Raw genomic sequence first — 4730 nt, 5'->3', positions numbered from 1 at the left:
CCAGGGCCCTGCTCCCCCTTATCAGCATTCCAGCCCTGAGTGCCTGCACTGGCTACCCCACCCACCCCCTTGAAGCACCATCCCAAACCCATGTTCACTTTTCAACTTGGCGTCTGAAGGCTTCTTAGGTGGGTCACGGCAGAGGGAAAGTAGGCTCTGGGCAACGGGCAAGCTTAGGGCAGTCGGACCTTCACCAGAGGCCAGTGTCCCGTTCCAACAGGCACCTCGGGTGGGGAGACACAGCAACTCCCACGGTCTACAGCTTCTCTGGCATTCTGAGACCACGGACGCACGTCCCATTTATTGAAGGCCCTGAGGATCACGAGCTCAGAGAACCCTACAATTGTGCCAGGCCGTTGACAGGGTCCCCATTCTGCAGCTGGGGACGCCAGGCTCACATTCAGAGGGCTCTGCCCAGGGAGACTGAGATCTTAACTGGTGGGTGGGGGGTAGCATCAAGGCTGTTTAACTTCCAACGTCTCTGATTTTTCTGAGTCTGGGCTACAGGGGGGCAGAGAACCCAACCCCTTGAGAACCCACCTCTCCCTGCCACCCCGACTCCTGCCAGCCAGCAGCACCGTGGTCCTGCCCAGCTCCAAGTGTCCTTGCAACATGCTCCCGTCAGGACCGGTCTGCGCTGAGCTTCGCCCTCCACGTGTGCAGCACGACATCCCGCCGAGTGGTGTAGGGCAGGTGCTTGATACGGAACCAGCTGCGGGGACTGACGTTCCCGCTGGGGGTATAGAGCTTCTCGCCCTCCTTGCCCAGCAGACTGCGCAGGGCTAAGTTGCCCGACAGGACCTGGTCGTAGAACTCCACCCCACCCCGGGCGTAGGCTGCAGACAGCGAGGCTGTGCGGCGGTCCAGCCAGGCCTCCAGGGCGTGAGCGAGAGAGTCTGTGCAGAAGGCGTAAGCCACAAAGCCGCCTACCATTGCCAGCAAGTTGAAGGCCACCCGGAAGCGCAGGGGGCCGCCATAGAGCCCGAGGGCATGCTTGGCACTCACACTTAAGGTCCAGGTTCCTACCAGGCAAGCTGGGGCAGGGAGGGCCTGCAGGGCAGCTGTGCCACTCTCCAGATAGGCCACCTCCCTGGCCAATGCAAACTTCTTGGCGTCGTGGGACAGGATCAGAGCATTTTTGAGCCGGATGCCTGCAGGACTCTGCCAGTGTACTTTGTGCCCATGGATCACTATTGGCTGGTCCGTGTCGATCACTGGGCCTCCCAGGAAGGTGGCAGGGATGCCAACCATTGCTCCAGAAGCTAGTCTAGGGAAGCCAGCACTCATGGGCAAGAAGGTGAAGGTGGTGAAGGCCTCAAAGTTATGGTTCGGGGAGACACCCATGTCCTCTAACACCTCTAAGAACAGCGACTGAAGCTCTGGGGAGAGCGGGGCAGGCTGGCCCTGAGGCCAGTACTGGTAAAGCCATTGGATCGCAGGAACTGGGAAGAGGTGGGGAGAGATCTGGGCCCCAAACAGGCCTGCACAGGAAGTCACCAAGAAGCCTGTCTTGTGTCTCTGGACAAAAGCTATGGCCCGCCACAGGGGACCAGCCATGAGTACTGCCACCACTGTAAACCTAGACCGAGAGAAAGAGAAGTCAGTCAGCAAATGGCTCTGGGGGGCTTCCTGCAGCGCGGACACCCCGTCCTTTCTCCTGCAGCGGAGGTCACTCACCATCTTTACAATGTGGGCAAGATGCTCTCGAGCTGAAGCTCAAATCCAGCCCTACCTCTACATCCCTCCCTCTGCCAAAGGGGCAACGTGACCCACCTCTAGAAATGCAAGAACGCTTGTGAAACATTCAAAACCTGGCACAGTAGCAGATACCTCGCGAGATACCAACCGTGACCATTATTTTTATTCCATGGTTAGGCAGAGCACCAAGAACCTGACTACTGCACTTTCCTTCTCATCCTGGAGTGATCACTGATGCGGGGAACGTGCTCAATTCAGGATGCATCACATATGCGAGACACAGATCTGAGCCAGCGACATATATTATCTGACCATTAACTCCGAAAACTCCAAGACCTAGTCATTTCTATTGGCCCCATTTAAGAGACATGAAAGCCAAGGCACAAGGGAAGTAAAGGACCCAAAGACTGATCAGCAGTTGTTGTGTTTTATCAGTTTTATTCAGTGTTACCAACTGAGTGGTACAACCCAGATCCCTTTCGCAATTCCTGTACTGGAAGGCCTACACTCTCAACATGTGTCTATTTTTGAAAATTTCTAAAAACATTTTTATACAGAGGTTCTATGATTTACAATACTGTTAATGATGGTTTCCTTGGCCCATCACTGCAACATCACACCCCTTCCCAGTGAAGCCACCTCCCTTCCCCAGGACTCATCAATTTGCTCGAGCGGACTCAGTAACATCTCCAGGAACAACTGTGATGATTATTACTGTGTTTGACATATCGAATACGCCAGGGGTAGCTTGCCAGGCTTTGCCGTGCGGGGGAGATACTCTCGGTAGCTTGCCGGGCTCTCCGGGAGGGGCGGAGGAATCGAACTCGGGTCGGCCATGTTGGCTGCTTGCAAGGCAAACGCCCTACCCGCTGTGCTATTGCTCCAGGCCGGTATAAGCAATAGAAAATAAATCATCTGGTGCCTTCTATCAGGGCAGGCGTGAGGGGTGGTTGAGGAAATGGAGACAACGGTAGCGGGAAAGTGACAGTGGTGGCGGTGTTGGAATACTGAATGCCTGTAACAAATCATCATGAACAACTTTGTAAATCATGGTGTTTAAATAAAGCGTGTGTGGGGGGGGAGGGGAGGCAGGAAGGGGGACAGAATTAAGCAAAACTGTCACCAGTATGACTGGAATCCTCAAAAGATCAGAGGATGAAGACAATGACACATAAGACCCTGAGAGGATACCAGTGAGAATGCATCATTTACTGCGCACAACGGGTTGGGGGTGTTTGACTTGCTCGCACAGGGCAGGGTTCAATTCCAGAAACCACATATGGCCTCCAGAGCCCTGCAGGAGTGACCCTCGAGGGCTGAGCCCGAGTAAGCCCTGAGCACTGCCAGGCGTAGCCCCCACAAAACAAGAATGCATCACCTGCAAACTAGTGAGGCTCCAGAAGAAACCAGTTCAGCGGACACCTTGATTTTCTATTCTCTTTCCTTTTCTTTGGGGTGGGGGCTGGGGGCACAGCTGGCACTGCTACGAGTTTACTTCTGGACATTCTGCGGTACCACAGACAGAACCTGTACTGGCCAGGTGCCAGGCACGTGCCTTAACCCCTGAACTATCTTCCCTGTTCCGATTTAGGGCTTCTAGCCTCTAAAGTGTGAGCAAACGCATGTCTGTCTCTGCAGCACCCAGGCCGCCCGGTACTTAACTTGGCAATACAGACTTCATATTCGAGCTCAGGCTACAGGTGTCCCCTTCCTAACAAGTCAATTTTAAAACGCATCCCCGGCATCCTATGACCTCTTGCGTAAATGTTCCCGTAAAAACACCCAAAATCACTTCATCGGAATGAAGCGCCAGCACCTAGGCCGGGTCCGCCCCGGAGACGGCGCCTACGTCCGTCCACCTGGCGGCCGGGCGGAGGCGGCTGCAGGACCCTCACCAAGGACCGGGCTCTATCCCCGGCGGGGGCAGGCCCTGGGCCACACCTGCGGGCTCGAACCCACCGCGGGCGGGCGGCTCCCGCTCCCCGGCCCGACCCGCCCGCGTCCTCACCTCCTCCTCCTCCGCCGCCCGGGACGTCGCGACACGTGCGCGGGGCGGGGCCCGGCGCAAAGCATGCCGGGCCCGCAGGGGGCGGGGATTAGGGGCGGGACTTTGGGGTGTAGGGAGCCACTCAAAGATCGCAGCCGGGCTCGGGGGCGGGGCCATCGGGGGCGGGGCCAGACTCAAAGCTAGCCACTCAGCCTCTGGGGGCGGGGACGGGGCTGGAGGGACGTTGGTGGGCGGGACCCGGAGCTTGAAATTCCACCCGCGGCTCCAGGCTCCAGGGGTCGGGTTGTGTGATTGGCTGCGGCTCCCGCCCAGGTGGAGCAAAGCGGGACACCTCGCCCCGCCCCCTTGTCTTTTCTTCCCGGGAAGGCAGCTTGGGTTAATCCTGTTCACCCCTTAAAGAGACAGTCGCTATGTTTGATGCGACCTGCGGCTAATACTCTGCTGGAGCCCAATTCCAAGTCCAAATTATCTGAGTTAGATCTGAGTCATGCTCGCCTGTGCCCCAAATCCAGTTGCCCCCCGAATCCGTGTTGTACGAGACGTGAAAAGAGCAATTGAATGTAACATGTCTATAGTTGAGAATCTAACTCAATATTGACAAAGAAAATAGACCTTTAAGGTAAATGAATAAATCTTAGTCTGAAGTAAGTAGAACATCACCAGGCTCAGTTCCTGATTTTGTGCCATGGAGAGAAACCTGATGCTTATGGAAACCGAAAATGATGCACAGTGAAGAATTTACAAGTGCACTAGCATACTGCCTGCTACTTAATTCAGGATATTGTAGCCCAAACAGCACCACGCATACCAAAAAAATAAAGCACAAAGATAAAACAATATTGACAAATGTTGGTGGTTGTTGAAACTTCATGGCAAATCTGGGGAGCCTCATTATACCAATTATTATTACCTATTATTATTACCTATGTTTTTATATTAAAAATCATATAATAAATATTTTGTTTAAAACATGTTTTTCAAAGTAGGCTGATTAACTGCACTTAATCGAATTAAAACTTTTGTG

At 54.4% G+C, this 4730-nt stretch overlaps 1 protein-coding gene across 1 annotated transcript; it reads right to left on the bottom strand.

Annotated features, from left to right (window-relative positions):
* Positions 1-354: 354 nt before the first annotated feature.
* TMEM177 (transmembrane protein 177) lies at positions 355-1575 on the bottom strand. Its single transcript, XM_056117683.1, has one exon. The coding sequence runs from the start codon at positions 1555-1557 to the stop codon at positions 622-624; it is 936 nt and encodes a 311-aa protein (XP_055973658.1). The 5' UTR covers positions 1558-1575; the 3' UTR covers positions 355-621.
* Positions 1576-4730: the final 3155 nt, after the last annotated feature.

This window comes from Sorex fumeus, unplaced genomic scaffold, assembly GCF_029834395.1.
Source record: "Sorex fumeus unplaced genomic scaffold, SorFum_2.1 ptg000035l, whole genome shotgun sequence".
In the NCBI taxonomy this organism is placed as follows: domain Eukaryota; kingdom Metazoa; phylum Chordata; class Mammalia; order Eulipotyphla; family Soricidae; genus Sorex; species Sorex fumeus.
This window is presented reverse-complemented; position numbering and strand designations above follow the sequence as displayed.